Source organism: Urtica dioica, chromosome 2, assembly GCF_054948205.1.
Source record: "Urtica dioica subsp. dioica isolate 48M chromosome 2, U.dioica_male_clone48M_v1_H2, whole genome shotgun sequence".
Lineage (NCBI taxonomy): Eukaryota > Viridiplantae > Streptophyta > Magnoliopsida > Rosales > Urticaceae > Urtica > Urtica dioica.
Window position 1 is genome coordinate 43,023,737 of NC_142757.1, and position 17,616 is coordinate 43,041,352.

General features: G+C 39.5%; 1 protein-coding gene across 2 annotated transcripts; it reads right to left on the reverse strand.

Moving 5' to 3' along the window:
* Positions 1-714: 714 nt before the first annotated feature.
* Positions 715-3,711, reverse strand: BOU (Mitochondrial substrate carrier family protein). 2 transcript variants are annotated; one of them, XM_089607263.1, is made up of 4 exons: positions 3,512-3,711; positions 3,336-3,391; positions 2,077-2,468; positions 715-1,557 (listed from the first exon to the last, which is right to left on the reverse strand). In XM_089607263.1, the coding sequence occupies exons 3-4, from the start codon at positions 2,466-2,468 to the stop codon at positions 1,047-1,049; spliced, it is 903 nt and encodes a 300-aa protein (XP_089463389.1). In that variant the 5' UTR covers positions 3,336-3,391; positions 3,512-3,711; the 3' UTR covers positions 715-1,046. The 2 variants fall into 2 exon arrangements, with proteins under 2 accessions (XP_089463389.1, XP_089463390.1); XM_089607264.1 differs by lacking the exon at positions 3,336-3,391.
* Positions 3,712-17,616: the final 13,905 nt, after the last annotated feature.

Below are 17,616 nucleotides of genomic sequence, written 5' to 3' on the forward strand. Positions count from 1 at the left end.
TAACATATTCCCAGATCTAAATGAAATTTGAAAATAATTCATAAGAAATTCAGAATAAAATAATGATGGTTTTAAATATATGATTTTAACCATAATCATCACAAACTAACAATAAATTCAAAGATTAATTCGGATTAATAAAAAAAATTAGAAAACATGAACACAGAGTCTAACATATTCTCGGATGTAAAATAAAATTAAAAACAAATCAATAAGAAATTCGGAATAAATCAATAACCAAGTTCAACATAACCATAATCATCACAAACTAACTAAAAAATAACAAAAGAATTCGGATTAATAAAAACAAATAGAAGACATGAACACAAACTCAAAATCAACACTAGATTTGTGTTCACAACTACCAATTTATACTTAATCTTCAAGAATTATCAAGAAATTTAAAAAAATAACTCAAAATCATCAAAATACATATTCACGTCGGTAAGCTCACCAATACCAGTGCTTTCTGCCGGTATATGGAGAAGTTTAGCCTTCGGAGCGTCGGTAAGTTGTCGGGAAGCTCGGAAAGTGGCGAAATTCCGTAAGATTTGCACTGGGTCGCGTCGATTTTCTCGGAATCACCGGAAACCTCCGGTTTTGGTCATTCCGGTGCCGGACTCTTCAAAAAAATGGGAATCGAACTGGTTCCCGTCCGGTTTCCCCGGAATTTAAATCCATGGTTCAAACCTTATGCTCTACAAAAATCCGTGCTCCCTTACAAATACAAAATTTATCTTTCTTTCAAAAATACATTGCTAATATATCTTATAATCTTGACCAATAATATCACTTTAAAAAAAAAATTAATAATAAATTTAACTTCATAATCTTATTCCAATAGCTTATCAAACCAAGAGAGACATAATTTTTCCTATAAGATAAATATAGCACCAAAGTGCATGGTGAAAGAACATTTCCTTTCAGAACCAAAATGGAGCTATGGCACCAACTAAAAAAAAACTTTCTGTAGAAAAGACCAATATGGGTCAACTCGAAACAACCCGGGGCACAAAAAAGCCCTCTCTCTCTCTGTCTCTCTCCTCTCACCCGAGACTCGACCTCGTAACCTCGTAGGCCAAGAAGCAGGCGGCATTGGCCGGGATGCTCCGAGCCATGGCGGGCCCAAACCCTTTGTACAAGCCCTTGACTCCCTCGGAGGCGACAATCTTCCTAAAGGCGTCCATGGAGCCCTTGAACTTGGGGTTCTTGTGGTCGTCGACTTGGATGACGCTCTTGACGACGTCCGTCGGGTAGACGGAGCCCCAGAAGGACGCCCCCGCGAGGCCCCCCGCCAGCATCAGCGAGCCCCTCCCGAGCTTGGACGTGTCTTGCCCCCCCGCCAGGTACTGCTTGATGCCCTCGTACACGCCGAACATGAGGGCGTTCCCGGGAATCTCTCGGGCCATGGTCGGGACCAGCCCTTTGAACAGCCCCCTCGCCCCGCCTTCCGACCGCAGCACCTGCTTCGCCACGTCCATCGGTCCCCCGTACTTTGCCGCCGCCGCCGCCACTCCGGGCAAACCCGTCACTGCCAGCGCGCTTTGGGCTTGTAACCTGAAAAAACCGCCGTAGCCAAGGCCATCGTCAAGTGGTTGAAAATGAAGGCTAAATGCTTGGTGTGACGAATGTGAAAGCATTACACAAGCACAAAATGTGTTTATTTTTTCCCTTTGATTAGGAGAAACCAAAACTTTATAAAAGAGAAAATAAAAATGCGAGCTTTTTGTATTGCTGACAAACAAAGGGCGATAGAACTGTCAAATGACTCGCAAACATCCTCGAAACCTAAGGGGATTATTTTCTAAACTGCACTTATTCTAAACGCCCCAAATCCCCTAACAAAAAGAGAGAGAAAAGCTAGTTTAGTATCATATATATGGTTTCATTTCGCTCTCGAGAAATGGCTAGAAGCAAAAAATAAAAGCAGAACATAGATTTTCCCAGCTCAGCTTCCCGGATTCGGCCCATCACCTATCACAATCTATTTTCTGGGCAACTAGATAAAAAAAATAAAAATAAAATAGTTAAAGCCGAAATTGTTTAAGACGTGTAAAAGCTAGTAGAAAAACCGACCTGCACTTGATCAACTCGGTGGGACAAGCGAGAATGGAGACGGCGAGCCCAGCCCCGGCGCCGCAGACGATCTGCTGGTTCACGGAGAGGACTTGTGCGGGGTCGGACCTGATCAAGGCCTCCATTTGGCCTCTGACGGTGAAGAGGACGGCGTTGAAGGCCGCCACGGTGGCGAGAGGGGCCCCCATTCCCTTGTATAGCCCTCCCACTCCTTCCGCCGCTATCGTCTGTCTCACCGCATCCATCGCCCCAGCAAACTTCGGAGCCTGCCCGGGGCTCGGCACCGGTTGACTTTGGAGTTTCACTTTTATCGTGTCGAACGGGTGGCCAACTATCAGCTGGGCTGCCCCTCCGACTGTCCCCGCTGTTAAGTCCTTCCAAGCTTCCCCCATCTGCAACCCGAAAAAAAAAAAATTAAAAAAAATTTGGAAATTTCTGTTCTGAATTCAATCTTGTAACTTGACTCGCCGCAGAGATGGTAAAATGAAAAATTTTGGGTTTACATTAACAAAGGGGAAAAAGGAGAGCTAACAAAATTATCTAATCGTATAGCCATTGCAAAACATGGATGTGACTTACCATCGACGGTTTGTCTTATTGGCAGAGGATAGTCATTGTTAAGGACTAGAAGCTTGTCGAGTTTACACTAGTTTTGAGAAAACAGGTTTTGATTGTTTTTCTTCGATGAGTTCTTATGATATTTTACAGTGCATTTGGGTTTGCAAAGTACACATATGAAATCACATTTCTATTTGTTCCACCAAATACAATCCTATTCATCAAAAATCTGCAATTTTTCTTCATTTTGTAAAATTTGGTCATGTAACTGATAATGGAAAAATGGAATTTAAAATGAATCAATGGGTTCAATACTGGGGCATGAAACAAACAACAAGTCCACAAGTTTCGGATAAAAAGTCACAGACAATAGACAATGCAAAATGGAAATGTTTAAGCCTATAGATACAGAGAATCCAAATCTTTAATCTCTCTCTCTCTCTCTCTCCACATTGAAGCCAGATTTCCTCTCAAATAATATGACACTAACAAGCATTGAAGCTACAACAACAAAAACCCAATTTCGATTGCCCAAACGAGAGAAATTTGAGACCGTTTTCTTTCATTTGTTCATACTTAGAACCATGGTATGACAACACCAGATAAACGAATGGCAACTCAAAGAGAACACCATTTGTTTTGGACCCTTTAGGAATCGGAGAACGAAACTAAAGGCAGTTAAAGGATAAAGACTTGCTCACCGATCAGAAGAGTTGAACGTCAAGTGAAAAGTAGGCCTCAAATCAAGACAACAAATCTGAAAAGATAATTGCAATCGACGCGATGTATAAATACGACAGTGAATTGTAATTGTAATTTGTGTGTGTGTGTGTGAGAGAGAGAGAGAGAGAGAGAGAGAGAGAGAGAGAGAGATTACCAGAAAGTGCAAAAGTGAAGCCAACTTTTGGGTGTTTAGTTGTGTTGTGATGGTTTAGTGTATTTTATTTTTGGGTGCTCAGGGAATTGGAATCTCTAAGGAAACAAACAAATGGCAAATGAATCTTTTATAGGTAAAACAGAGCCACAAAGAATTTGGGTTGGACGAAAATTACCCACCAACCAATATACCAAATAACAATCCACGACTCCCTCGCTCTCTCTCTTAAGTTTCGTGGTAAGACACTTAAAAAGAGTTTAAGAAATGAAGAATACGTGGTTTTTTATTTTATTTATTTGATATTTTTTTGGAAAGTATAAAGCAAATCTTTATAGTCACTGCGAATAGAAAATTAGGCTTCGTTCATGCATTCCTACGCATAGAGAGCATGATGTTTTTAAAGAAACCGACAATTCCTATCTTGATAATTTACAGCTAAGATATTATTATTTTGTATAGTGCTATTTAACCGTGACAGAGAATTCGGAAAAAGCATATAGAGGAGCAGTAAATTCAGTGTTTATGTTCTTGTGTTTTTAAGGATACATGTCTAACTATTTATTAAAGAAAAGTTACACGGACTAAGCATTTGAAATGTTGTATTGTAATATTATTAAAGTATCATGGGGTCGTATTTTCAAACCAATTGGTAATAAGAAAAATAACTCGTAACCTTTATAAAGAACACAAAGGATACATTCTCAGTCGATGTGAGACTTTCTAATAAATCTAACCAATGTTTCATTTAAATTTCAAATGTAGCTACAAATGATGATTTGACTTTATTAGTCAATTAACAAATTAATACATTAATTTTTATTAAAATCGATTGAACATAAACATGTAATCAACGTTTTGATCGCAGCCAAATAATGCAGTTTTACACGTTAACTTGATTTATTCCATAATATTTTATTTTCTTTTTTTTAGTCCAATTAGTTGCGATATCAAGTTTTTATTTATTTAATTTCTGTTTATTTTACACGCGATAAGTTTTGGCTGGCTAAAAAGTTGATTAGTAGGAGTTAATTTCTGTTTATTTTACACGCGATAAGTTTTGGCTGGCTGAAATATTGGCTAGTACGTAGTTGGTTTCTATGATTTATGTTACATAACGGTATTTCCGATATTTTCTAAATGTTTATTTCTGATTACAAAATTTACTAAACATTGGCTATATCCTTAAAATCATGTCTGAAATTGGCTAAGTTATTAAATTACAGTTTATTAAAAATGTTTTAATCTTAGATTCAAATCGTGATATTACTCTCGTACAAGTCTATATTTTTTAAAAAAAAAATTAGATGAATATTTTCATTTCAACACCATTTCACCAAAATCAATCATAAAAAAGATTTTTACAAATATATTAGTAAATGAGTTGTGAAAATATATTATACGTTTAATAAAACCAGTCATAAAATTGCTAAATTTCATGATTGGTCATTCATGAAATTCAGAAATATGTGACAAATCAGCCACGAAATCTAGTACACATAAACCTCTTTCAAAATACTCGATGATTGATGGAGAGATTTAACTAACCACGATCTAATGACTATGAAAATATGATTCTTCAACTTGTGTAAAATGGTAATTCCGACTCCAATCTAAACACAAGCTTTACACAACGCTCTCATTCAATCTAGTAATTGATGACATGTTTCAAATCCTGGATTTGATGACATACATGTCACTATGTCATGTATTTGATGACATAGATGTCAACAAATCATGTCATTTGTTTACATATATGTAATTAAATCTTCAAACATGCCCACATTTTCTAACGTATATGTCAACAAATCATGACAAATGTTGAATTATATGTCATTTAATCTTAAAACAAACACAGATTTGTCGATATATATGACATATATGTCATTACATATCTAAACAAGTCCAGCACATGAAAACTTCAAGTAGATGACTAATAAAGTTTTGAAACCCTAAATTAAATAATTATTGAGAACTAACTAAAGGTACCATCAAATAAAATGTATTTTTCCTATTTTTCAAAAAAAAAAGAGTTAGAATCATAAAATACACAAACCTTAGCACCGACTGCACACTCGACGAAACGACCATGATGTAGAATCCTACCGCGATGGAGACGGCTCGGATCTGGCCGTAGACCGTGGGCTTGAGTGATGATATATATATATATATATATATATATATATATATATATACTGAAAGCGAGGTTGAGAGAGAGAGAGAGAGAGAGAGAGAGAGAGAGAGAGAGAGAGATTAAAGGCAAGAGTTCGAAAATTTAAGAATAGTTAATGAGGAATTGTACACAGATATCTCTCTCTTCAAATTATACTAAAAAGTTTTTTTTTCTTTATTAAGCTTTTAATTGATTTTTGTATAATCTTTCAAACCACTAATATTCTCGTCCAAATGCCTCTCTATTAAGAGATAAAAGCCCATAAAAAAATGGCTGAATGCTCTAGCTAATTTGGCTGTGAGGGAAACCTATTTTTGAGAAGCTTACAGAAATACTATTTTTAAAGTGCAACAATTCAAAAAATCGATGTTGTTTTAAATTGTTTACAATAGTGTTTATTTTGACTGTAAAAAGTTTAAATAGGAAACATTTTTTTTTAAAAAAAACCTGCTCTTTAAAAAATTATCGTTAACCGCTTAAAAATTTCTATAATTGTAATAAAAACTTTAGTCACGCTATATTTGGGATTAGCTTAACAAAAAAAAGAAAAAGAAAAAAAGAAGCAGTATTACATGTGATTTCCACTATTTTTATTTATGTGGCCTGCAGCATTGGGTCAAACCCGTATGGGCTTGTGAGAAGCAAACATGGGCTGGCCCAAAGTTTCCACCAACCTTACCCTGGAGACGAGGTTGCTGCTGGTAATTGGACCGATAATCAATATAAAACATCTATATAAAAGTTTATTTATATAATCACGAACGGTTCTAAAACTCAAGCCTTAAGATCGAATATATACACATAAGGATTGCGGTAGTTGCCACTGGAATGAAAAAAAAAAAAAAAAAATTGGCCATATTTACATACCAAATTATGTACTACAGTAAATATTAACCCTTTACATAATGGCATATATCGAGAAAATGACAATGGTAGGTTTTACTAGATTGTAAAATTATGCATGAAGACAAATCTTAACGAAATAATTAATCCATAGCCGTATATAAATGCAAAATTCAAGGCAGTTAATCCAGTGTTAAGAGAACATATTTGAATTGGTTAGAATTCATATTAGAGCGTCTCTAGTGGAGCGCTATGCGCGTTTCCTAATTTGACGTAAGCGTTTCACTCGAACATTTGTAGCGCTCGAGTGAGATGTTATTTTCCAACAGTGCAGCGCTATTTGTAGCGTTGCACTGTTAAGTGCAATATTTGTTTTTTTTTTAGTTTTTTTATGTTTTAAAATTTGCCCAAATGTCCAAATTTTATATAATTACTTAATATTTACCCTTAAAATTATTTAATTTATATAAAATTTATTATTGTGCATAATTTAAAAGACAACAATATCTTAAAATGCAACAATGATATTTGCACATTGCAAGAAAATTATAATATTAAAACGGTCATAGTAAAATAATACCAGACACAATTACATTAGCAATTTGGAAGAAAATCAACAAGAAAACTCAAAAGACATTAAAAACACAATACAACAAAATAAAATTACAATGGATATACTAATATTCTGGAAGATTGGTGTCGGACCCCCCGAGACCGGTAAAATATTGAGAATATGAATCAGAAGTCAGAGATGGTGCATGAGATTGTTGTTGTTCAAGCCTCTTTTGCATAATTTTCGTTTGTTCGGCTTGAACATATGCACGAAATTGTGGATCTGATATTGAACTTAAATCCCAGAACAATATTTTATTTTCTTTCACGAGGACAAAAAACGTCATCCGATGCGACGATTGTCGCACCTAATACCTCATATGTCGCACCTAAAAGTTTATTAGGTGCGACAATAGGTGCGACAGAGTCGCACCTAAAAGCCCGTCGCTAAAGTCGCACCTAATAAGCATACCTTTAGGTGCGAAATGTCGCACCAAATGCCCAAGTTATTTTCCTGCCAAATTTAATAAAATTGGCGGGTAAAAAAAATTCGCACCGAATATGTTTTTTAATTAATTTTTTTTACACAATTAGAAAATTAAATCAAAATTCATTTAGAATTAAATAAAAACTAATTAACAAAATTCTAAATTAATTAGAAATAATATTATGAAAATAGAATCCTTAATTAAAAATACAAATTCATTCTAAAAAAGCGAAAAAATAAATTCCTAATTTTTTTTTTCCTATAAAACTTATCGATAGTAGAATTCTCTCTACCGAATAAGTTGTCAGAACTTCGGGAACCGCTTCCGCGTCCTCGTCCACCGCTGCCTGACGCGCTGCCGCTCGCTCCGCCGCTTCCGTAAGGACGGACTCGCAAGAAATCCATAGAACCAGGCGTAGAACCCGGCGTGGAACCTGGCGTCTGCTGATCAGTCCCACCTGGTTGCAGTGCATGCGGAGGTTGGGGAGTCGTGGGAGGCTGGTTGTGCATCTGGCTGAGGAAGGCGATTTGTTGTCGCATCTCCTGCAGCTCGGCTTGTTGGGCATCCATTTGAGCTCGCATCTCGGCAACCAATGGATCGGTCTGAGATGACGAACTTGATGAGCCTCTATCTAGCGTTTGGGCAACACCCAACGATGACCTTGGGATCGAAGACCCTAAACCGACTTCCCAGTCTCTGCGTACTCCCAAAACATCGCGCATCGCGTACATCTCCGCATCTTCTTGGGAGATCACGGTGTTTTGCTCCGCCGCTTGCCGCAAAATATCTATCGTTTGGGCGGTGATTTGATCCTTAAAAAAAAACCACAAAAAACTTATCAGATAAGAAGAAATAAAGTAATTAAATATAGTAAATAAAAAAAATTAACTTACGTATTGCGACTTCGCGAAGTCCGTCGTTCACGATCCCTTAGCGTCATGGTGTTTTTCTGACCATATCGCTAAAGCCGAGCCTATACTCCCATCTTCCCTTCGCTGTAATTTTACAACATTAAAATATGAATCACATATATATTGCATATTAATATTAAGAGACTTACGTTCCTCGAGCGATGACCAAAAAAACTAAGCGACCCTTGTCTCGCCTTCGTCTTCTTCATCTTCGAATTTCCCGGTTGCGGACAGACTTCGCCTGCGACACATAAATTAGTTAAGTTCAATTTTAAGAATTTGAAATAACCATCGGAAGTTCAACTCATACCTTATGCTCCGGCGAGTCGAACGTCTCTATTGCTTTCAACCAGGCTTCCTGGTTATAGCCTTCGGGAGTTTCGTTTTTAGCGAGATCCTTACTCCCGCAAAATGTCTTGAAGAAGAGCTGCGACAACCTCGACTTCTGGCCACGTCGCATTCTCTTCGCATCGCGAATGATAGCCATATCAATCTCGTTGCGAATAGGATCTGCAGGAACAAGCTCGCCACTGTCGGGATGTTCATAAACGAAGCGATACTCGTTATGAATCGAAGTCATAAGAGTCGCCACACTCTGCGCAGGCACATGATTCCAGTCTGGGAGGTCGACTGGAATGGTACTCTTGATCAGGTTTCCTAATCGGTTTTGGAACGTCCCGATCAACGGGTTTTGCTCCCTGACGTCTTGGTAGAACGCCTGCGCAGTCTGATCGTAGCGAACTGTGTTCGTTCCAGGGGTTCCAACACCACCTCTCGCAGAAACGAGGCCAGTCGTTGGTCCCCGCTTCTTCCTCGGCATCTGCGGGGGGTCACGCTCTCCTCCTGATGGGTCATGACTTGAGGTAGACATCCTGCAAAATGAATTGTAGTTAGTATTTTTACTATTTAATTAGTATTCGACGACTATGGTTATTACATGGTGTTATTCATTCATCGTTGTCACTCGATGTAATGTTAGTATCGACATCAACATCGTCTCCCTAAAAAACAGCATACGCCTCATCTTCTTCATCCACTTCTTCATCATCTTTAACGACAGTAACAAGCTCGGCTGTAGCGGTTTCGTGTCGATGATTAAGACGGTCGATATTTGACAATTCTATTGTCAATGGAATCGATGCTGAAGTGGTCGGATCAACTTCAGGAATGTCCCATATCCCACGTTGATTGCATTCCTGAACGATTTCCCATTCGCGACCCTTAACGAGATCTTGGATGTAAAACACTTGCTTCGCTTGAGTCGCGAGTATAAACGGCTCTTCTGTAAACCACTCTTTGGCGGTATACGAACTCGTTGCTCCAGTGGTCTTATCAACGTGCACTATACGTCCTGCAGTGTACTTGTCACCATACCATATGCATTTGAAGAGTACGACACGACAGTTATGTGGATAGTTCAGCACGATTACGTCTTCCATTCGACCGTAAAAGTTGAAGTCGTTCACGGGCACACAAACACCGCTATTCTGGGTGATTCGTTGGTTATCACGACGACGAGTGATGAACTTCACGCCATTCACAAAGCAACTTGGATACTGATGAGCAATTTGCATAGATCCCGTAGACAATGCGTAAAGCTTTTTAGACACGTCGGAACCACTAACTTTCATGTCATAAATCTGGAATATGCAAATTAAGATGATGTCATTAGCAATTTTAGTATGCTTTCAGCAATATCATCAGCTAACAGCCTCTGCATGATCACATGATAATCGTGCGACTTCAAACCTGTGAGCTTCCCGTCAGCAGTTACATTTTTCTTCAAATTTCCAGCGAGCCTGTCTGGGAATTTAACAGATTAGAGGAACTCGGTAAACTGGTGTCTCTGCTCAAGCGTTAACGTGTACGCTGCTGGCGGTTTGTACCACACATGCCTTTGTTGTCTCAAGTGCAGAGAAGACTCGATTTTCAAGTCCATCAAGTCAAATCTCGACTTCTCCGTATCGTAGTTCTTCTTTTCCAAGCTGAGCATCGTCCCGAGAAGATTCTCACACACGTTCTTCTCTATATGCATGACATCCATGTTATGCTTCAACTCCAATTCTGACCAGTAAGACAACTTATAGAAGATGCTCTTTTTGGTCCAATTCAATTCGCACTCAGCACGTTTTCGTTTACCGATATTTTTGCTGGTTGTCGTGGAAGAAACACTAGTCAACTGATCGAGTATGTCTTACGCAGTCAACTTGACAGGTTTCAGGCGCTTCTCGTGACGATTTACGTAGTGATCAGTGCTTTTCCTCAATCAGTGAGGCGTAGGCAAGAATCGACGATGGTCATAGTAGACAATCCTATTTCTAATTTTCATAGATGGCGTCTCAATGTTGCACATGGGGCACGTAAGATACCCTTGGCCACTCCATCCCGACAAATACGATCGAGCCGGAAAGTCGTTTATCGTCCATAGAAGCGCGGCACGTAACCGAAACACTTCATCGTTCGCCCCGTCTCGCACTTGGAACCCAGTATCCCACAATTCTTTCAGCTCTTCAACTAGTAGTTCTAAAAACACGTTCATGTCTTTTCCAGGTGAGCTCGGTCCAGATATCAAAAGCGTCAGCATCAAGTACTCTTTTTTCATGCACAACCAAGGTGGCAAGTTGTACGCAGTTAGTACCACGGGCCACATACTATATGCTAGACTCATTTCCCCAAACGGGTTGAACCCATCAGAAGCTAGTCCCAGACGTACGTTACGAGGCTCTGCAGGGAAATTTTGGTATCTTTCATCTAGATTCTTCCACATCGAACCATCCGCAGGATATCGCAAAACGCCTTCTTCTTTGACGCGATCTCGTTCGTGCCACTGCATCTCAAGCGACGTGTGTCGAGAAGCATACAATCGCTTCAATCGATCTTTCAAGGGAAAGTATCGTAATATCTTTTATGATATATTCTTCCCGGATGTCTTCCATCTGCTCTCATTGCAAATTGGGCACACTTTAGCTTTCTCGAGATCTTTTCGAAATAACACACAATCATTGATGCACGCGTCGATCATATCGTATCCCATGCCGAAACGCTTCAGCTTCGCCTTTGCCTCGTAGTGTTTTTTCGGAATTCGATTACCAATTGGATGAGACTTCCTCAAGAGCTGCAACAATTCTGTAAACGACTTGTTCGTCTAATGGTTCGTGACTTTGATGTGCATCAACGAAACCAAGAACGACAAAGACGAAAACTCTTTGCATCCAGGGTACAATTCTGCTTCCAACTCGACGAACAAGTCTTCCACTTGCTCATCTACACGCACTTCACTCGGAGTCGGATCCGTAAAATCGTCGAAGTCCTCGTGATCCATTATATCATGGAGAGCATCGTGCAATCCACCGACTCCTCTCTGGTTAGTCTTGCTGGCATCTTCTACTTGGGTAAACACATGACGTTCGCCGTGATGATACCATTCGGTGTATCCCGGGGTAAACCCCTTGTTCAAAAGGTGATTCTTTACGACCCCGATGTCCAGCCATCTCACGTTATTGCAAGACTTACAAGGACAACGATAATGACCGTTTTCGTTCCGGAGTTTGCTTGCAAGGCGGATAAACTCGTTAACCCCTATTTTATATTGCAAACTCAATCGATTGTTCTCGGTAATCCAGTCCCTACTTGGATTTGACATTCTTCTGAATGAGACGGGAAATTGAGAGATAAAAATTAATCGTTAGAATTCATTTTGTAAGAGTGAATTATTGACATTGAGAGGTAAAATTGAGAGTGAATATTTGAAATTTAGAGTAAATTGTTATGAAATTGAGAGTGATGAATTGTTAGGAAATTGAGAGTGACTCGTTAACATTTGAAAGATTCGAGAGCGAATTTGTAAGAGTGAAAGAGAAATTGTGAAAAATATGTAATAATTTGGAAAAATGGTTAGAATTCGTTATATTATTGAAAGAGTTAATTTTTTTTACAAATACTTATTATTGTACCGAAAATTCGGCAGAGTTTCCCCTAAAATATTGACTAACCAAAATCTACAATTTAAAAAAAACACATATATAACCAACCATGACTATCAATTAACATACTAAATAATATACCGAGCCTCCGTAGCTCGGTTGCAATAAATTTTCAATAAGTTTAAATTAAATTTAACATGTTACTAATCATTTTAAAATATAGTACTAATTAATATAACTAAATATGATACTAATTAACTAATTAATTAAATTTTCAACAAATTGCAATCAAACTAAACGAACAATTAAACTCAACATATATCCATAAAACTAATTAACAGATGAATATCCGTTTCAATATTCCAATTCAACTTTCTAATTTCAACATATAACAATTTAACTCAACATTCCAATTTCAACATATATTCATTTTAATTTCAACCATTTAACTCAAATGTCTAATTTCAACTAATTAATAGAATGTATATTTATTTACTATTTTATTAAAAAAAAAATCAAAATATCTCTTTATAAAAAAAATCCTTAACTTTTTGTAAAGAATTTTTTTAATTTAATTTTTTTTGTATATAGAATAGAAAATACAAAATTATTTTATTAAGGGTATTTTGGAGAGTTCGATTTTTTTTTTTTTTTTTTGTAAAAAATAAACGAAAAAAGTGATATTTGTAATATAACATTTTTTTAGGAGATGTATATGTCATTTATATTAAACTTAAGGGATATGTCTAATATTTCTAGAAATCGAAGAAGTAAATCTCGCATTTCGATTAAACACGAGGGATACTCTTGATATTTTCCCATTATATATTGATCTTTCTTATTTTAGTTCTCTTTTATTGTTGTTAGATATAAAAGTAACGAATGTATATATACATATATATACATACACATACATACATATGAAATGAAAAATAAAGAAACTAAAAATGAGAGAAGGACAAAGTAACAATCACACGCATTAAGCACAAGAATTCAAAAAATTGCACTTGCCTAGAGTTTTCTACTTAGATCGATCATGAAGATTATTGTAAAAGCATGATAAATTTACGCTCTCTCGAGTAGCAAACAAATCCTATACAATAATTCAAAGGTAGCTAATCAATGAACTAACAAGAAGCATGGCTAATAATCAAGCAAACAATATCAAAACGAGCAATAGACAAAAGTAGAGCATCATCAACGCATTGAGTATCGGTTCGGACTACATATCGCAGCCCCATAAAAATCTAGCCGCTAAACGAATACATAATCAAAGAAAAGCACAAAATTATTATCAACATCAATAAAGTAAACATTAAAACTAAAAACGACAATAGTTTAAAGCAATAAAATAATTAAAAGAAAGGAAGAAAGAAGAACTATTGGATTTGAGTTCAAGAGAATTGTCGGAGGCGTCGATTCCAACAAAATACACTTTTTATCTCTTCAAATAGCTCTCCAAAATAGTCAAATACTCTAAGAAAATTAAAGAGAAAACAAAATATGTGTTTTTAGGTTACAAGAGCTCTATTTATAGTCTTAGAGGTTATTTTCAAAGAATATGAGCATTTTAGTTGGATCCAAAGGCTCAAAAAATGCTTAAAAATGGGTAATCAATATTCCTGATTTGGGTTTCAGCCGTCGCGCAGTGGGTCAACGCGGTACACTAAACGTCTGTTGCGGCGCGCCAACGCGTAACTCTTCGGAATTTTGCTTCTATGACGTGCTGGTGGTTGTCTTTTTCCGCGGTCTGTTTCTGGACTTCAGCGCGGCGCGCCGGAGTGTTGATCAACTCTAATTTTCGTCAGTTTTGCTTACAAGTTTCCGTTCTGACCCGTTTTGACTCCTGTTTTCTTTTAAGTGACTCTCGATGCTCAATTTAGCATTGAACACCTGAAATTCACTATAAAAAAACCAAATGACCTTCAAATACATTTGAGAACTTGCTAAAATCACATTCAGGAAAGAGAGATTAGTACGTAGAAAACGTACTTATCAACTTTTTACTTGGAGAAACGCATAATAGTTGGTTTAAATTGCAAATGACACTAAGATTTTTGAGTAAATACAATGGTTTACATATTTCCTCAAGTATGTCAAATCATCGAAGGACTTGAATTTGAAGAAAAATGTTACTGCTTGTGAAAAGTTTATGGGGTTGAAGTCTCATAATTGACATGTGATGTTGCCAAAAGGTTGTTGGTCGTGGGTATTTGTCATTTTTTCCAAAGCCCATTCAATAGACAATTGTAGAACTTTGTAAAAAAATTTAAGCACATAAGTTCAAGAACGCTGAAAGTGGATTATTTTGAAAAAGTGTAGATATATCATAGAGATCTTGTGTAAGATGGAAATAATAAGACATGCGTTTTTTTCCATTATGGATCACGTGACAATGCATCTATAGAAGAAAGCTTAATATTGGTTGTGGAAATGAAGTTATCCCATAACATTGGGGTGAAGATTATGTCTGTGGCGGGGCACCTATTTTTCAGACAGGTTATGCTTCTACTTTCGTGGGAAAATTGTGTCTTCTTTTGTTTCTAAATAATTTTTCAAATCTCGGTTATAATTAAGTACTGATCTTCTTAGACGCAATTGCTAAAAATCTTGTTGGCCAACGAGAATATCTTCTTGAAAGCTGTAATTTGGATTTATACTATTTCATCTATAAAGCCATTTCGAAGTGCATAGCGAATCGGCTTAGGACGACGATGGAAGGCGCCATATCGGAGAACCAAAGCGTTTTTGTCAGAGGAAGGCAGATTTTCGACAACGTTATTATTGGTTTTGAGGGACTCCACACGATGAGACGGGGTCGGTTTGGGAACGGAAATTGTGGCGCCCTTAAGATTGATATGTCAAAAGCGTACGATCGGGTGGAATGGGACTTCCTTGAAAGGGTGATGCTTCGTCTTGGCTACGTTGGGATTGGGTCCGATTGGTGATGCGGTGCGTGCGTTCGGTGAGGTTCTCTTTCGTCGTGAACGGGAAGCTAAGTGGCAACATCATCCCCCATCGAGGCCTACGGCAAGGAGATCCGCTCTCCCCGTTCCTCTTCCTCTTTTGCTCTGAAGGTCTATCGGCCTTATTCCGTGAAGGGGAAGCTAGAGGGCTGTTTTCGGGGCTGGCCTTCGGCACGGCGGGAATCTCCGTAACTCATCTTTTCTTCGCCGATGATAGCTTGATTTTCTTCAAGGCCAAAAGGGAGGAAGGGGTCGAGATCCGAAGATGCCTAGAGACATATGAGAGTGCTTCGGGGCAAGTCATCAACTACGATAAGTTGAAGATTTGGTTCGGCAAGAACGTCAAGGCAAAGGCTGGTGAGGCGTTGGCGATTCTCCTCGGGGTCAAATCCACAGAAGGCCACGATAGGTACTTGGGGCTCCCAATGACCATGGGTCGGTGCAAAGCGGAAGTTTTTAGTTATATCCGAGAGCGGGTTTGGAATAAGGTTCGGGGATGGAAGGGCTCATTCTTCTCCTACCCCGGCAAGGAAGTCGTAATTAAAGCGGTCCTCCAAGCAATCCCTAGCTACGTGATGAGTTGCTTTATCCTCCCGAAAAAGCTTGTGAAAGATCTCCATCGAATGGTGGCCAACTTTTGGTGGGGAAGCACCGATGCGAAAAGGAAAACCCACTGGGGGAGTTGGGATAAACTTTGCTCCCGCAAAGAAGAAGGGGGCATGGGTTTCCGAAACCTCGAGAGTTTTAACCAAGCTTTGTTGGCAAAGGGAGTGTGGAGGGTGGCGAGATTCCCCGACTCCCTTGCGGCCCAGGTTCTCAAAGCTAGCTACTTCCCAAATTCGGATATCCTCTCGACAACTAATATGTATTATGCGTCTAGTACTTGGAGGGGTCTTATGTGGGGTCGGCTCCTAATCAACAAAGGATCGAGATGGAGGATCGGGACGGGGGCCTCGGTGGACGCGAAGACGGGGCGTTGGATTCCTAGAGCAACCAGATTCACTGTTCGCGACCCGACACTCCTCCCGGACGGGACAACAGTAGCAGATCTGAAGGGCCCCGGGGGCAGGTGGAATATTCCCCGGCTCCGTGAGGTCCTAAGTGAGGAAGATGTTGACGAGGTCCTACAAATCCCTTGCGTTACCTCCTATGTGGCGGACGAGCTTTGTTGGCACTATACCAAAGACGGGGAATACACAGTTAAAAGCGGCTACCGGGTGGCGCGGGAGGTCATAGGAAGAATAAGCTCGTCGGACCCAAGCATAACGGAGAAATGGTGGGCCGAGCTTTGGAAACTAAAACTTCCTCCAAAGATGCGGGTCTTCTTGTGGAGGGTGGGAAAGAACTGGCTTCCCACCGTGGGAAACTTGGCGAGTCGTGGGATGGACGTGGATCCCCGGTGCTCACGGTGCAAGGTCAACCGGGAGAATGGTTTCCATGCGATTTGGGGCTGTAAGGTGAACTCGAAGATTTGGAAGCTTACCGGATGGAGAGATATGATTAAGGATTCCTATATCGGGGATACCGTCGCTTTCCTTATCCGTATGAAAGAAACCTTGTCAACCTCAGACTTCGAACTCTTCGTGGCCGTTGCGTGGACTTGTTGGAATGGCCGAAACAATGAGCTCCACTCCGACAGAAGAGGGCAACCACTCGACAGAATCACATCCGCGACGCATTTCCTCGAGGAATTCCGCCAGGCAGCGTCTTCTGGACGGCCCGAGGGTGCTGGACTGCGACGCGTGGACCGCTGGACTCCCCCACCAACGGGAGTGACATCGGTGTGCGTGGACGTGGCCTTTTCAGACGGATGTGGGGTTGGCGGAGTGTTACGCACGTCAGACGGTTGGGTGCTGGGCTCATTTATCGCCCCCTTCCTGTGGTCGTCTCTCCCCCCTCGTGGCTGAACTGCTTGCTGTCAGTGAAGGACTCCAGGTTGCCAGGGACCTGGGTTGCTCAAGAGTTCGTATTCAGTCTGACTGTGCTACGGCCGTGAAGATACTGAACGACAACCACCGATGGCTCAAAGAAAAGGGTCTCCTTGTCCAGGAGGTGCAGAGCATCACCCGGTCCTTTTCCTCTGTAGAATTCTGTTTTTTTCCTAGAAAGGGCAACGTAGTGGCCCATTTGTTGGCTAAGAAAGCCACTGTTTTTGTCTATCGTGTCATCTGGGTGGAGTATGTTCCCCCGGAGTTAATAGACTTTTGTTTGGCCGACGTGCCTTAATCTATTCCTGGGTTTTCCCAGGTTTC